At 52.4% G+C, this 1,823-nt stretch overlaps 1 protein-coding gene across 1 annotated transcript; it reads right to left on the minus strand.

Moving 5' to 3' along the window:
• Positions 1 to 745: 745 nt before the first annotated feature.
• Positions 746 to 1,820, minus strand: LOC120504963 (zinc finger protein 774-like; the record flags this gene model as incomplete). The annotated part of the gene is made up of 1 exon (XM_039714952.1): positions 746 to 1,820. A coding segment is annotated over one exon (699 nt), but the record flags the coding sequence as incomplete, so codon positions are not given.
• Positions 1,821 to 1,823: the final 3 nt, after the last annotated feature.

Here is a 1,823-nt window from a genome sequence, read left to right on the forward strand (position 1 = left end):
GAGGATCCCAGTCCCGGTGTTCCCAGTTCCCGGATCCCAATCCATATTTGACCCCAGTCCATATTTGATCCCAGTCCATATTTGATCCCAGCCCATATTTGATCCCAATTTCTATTTGATCCCAATCCCTGTTTGACCCCAGTTCCTATTTCATCCCAATCCATATTTGATCCCAGCCCATACTTGATCCCAGCCCATATTTGATCCCAGCCCATACTTGATCCCAGCCCATATTTGATCCCAGTCCATATTTGATCACAATCCATATTTGATCCCAGCCCATATTTGATCCCAGCCCATACTTGATCCCAGTTCCTGTTTGATCCCAATCTATATTTGATCCCAGTTCCTATTTGATCCCAGTCCATATTTGATCCCAATCTATATTTTATCCCAGCCCATATTTGATCAAGACAAATGGAGCAAAATCCAACACAAGCATTTCACTGCCAGCCGTCAGAACTTTGAATCCTGGACAGGAAATTCAAATAACAATTGGGAAATAAAATATTTTAAAAATCAGGAGAGGGTCTTTGGGAAGAGAGGGGGCAACGGACTCAGGGCAGGGGTCAATGAAATCAAGGAAGGGGTCAATTAAATCAGGGGAGGGTCTTTGGTGGTCCCTGGACCAAGGGAGACACTGAGAGAGGAGAAGGCAAAGAGAGGCAGGAGAAAAAGGAGGAGACGAACTCAGTGAGGTGAGAACGTGGCACTCTGCAAACAGAACTGCACGGGACTGAGCATGGACGGGAGAGAAAGCAGTAAGTCTGAGAGTTTTATTGGGTATCAAATACATCTCACACCCCCAGCCCCACGCAATCCCCGTCCCTCCGCACTAAATTGGGATCCCACTTGTCCCAGTGTCATCCTAACCCCACGTCACCCTGGTGGCTTTGGAGTCGAGTGACTTTGGAAAGGGATGGAGGTTTTTTGAGGTGGGAAGAAGCCAATATGAGGTGGCCTTGAGCCTTAATTCCACAACTGAGTTGTTTTCAGTGGGACTGAGTTGTTCTGAAGTAACAGACCCATCCCACTTGGCTTTTGGACTGCAAAGATTGAGAAGAGAAAAACATGAATGACAAACCAAAAAGTGGAGCAGCCAGGTGTGCTCCCAGCATGGATCACAGGGAATGTGGGTCAGCAGGGCTGTGCCCAGCGTGGGTCCTGCAGTGGGGGATGGAGCTGGAGCAGCGCACGAAGCTCTTCCCGCACTCGGGGCACTCGCAGGGCTTCCCTCGCCGGTGCCTCCGTTGGTGTTGGGTCAAGGTGGATCTGTAAGAGAAGCTCTTCCCACACTCCCCACACTCGTAGGGCCTCTCCCCAGTGTGGATGCGCCGGTGGGTGACCAGGGTGGAGTTGTGCTTGAATCCCTTCCCGCAGTCGGGGCACCTGAAGGGCCTCTCCTCTGTGTGACTCTGATAGTGCAGGAGGAGATGGGAGCTGGTCTGAAACCTCTTCCTGCATTTATCACACTCGTAGGGCCTCTCCCCAGTGTGCATGCGCCGGTGCCTGATGAGGTGGGAGTTCCGCCTGAATCCCTTCCCGCAGTCCGGGCAGAGGAAGGGCCTCTCCTCTGTGTGACTCTGATAGTGCTGGAGGAGACTGGTGCTGGTCTGAAACCTCTTCCCACACTTGGAACACTCGTAGGGTCTCTCCCCCGTGTGGGTCCTCTGGTGCCTGATCAGGTTGGAGCTCAGGCTGAAGCTCATCCCACACTCGGAACACTCGAAAGGCCTCTCCCCAGTGTGGATCCTCTGGTGCACGATCAGGTTGGAGCTGTCGCTGCATCTCTTCCCACACTCCCCACACTCGTAGGGCCTCTC

The sequence above is a fragment of the Passer montanus genome, unplaced genomic scaffold (genome assembly GCF_014805655.1).
Source record: "Passer montanus isolate IOZ18808 unplaced genomic scaffold, ASM1480565v1 scaffold3171, whole genome shotgun sequence".
In the NCBI taxonomy this organism is placed as follows: domain Eukaryota; kingdom Metazoa; phylum Chordata; class Aves; order Passeriformes; family Passeridae; genus Passer; species Passer montanus.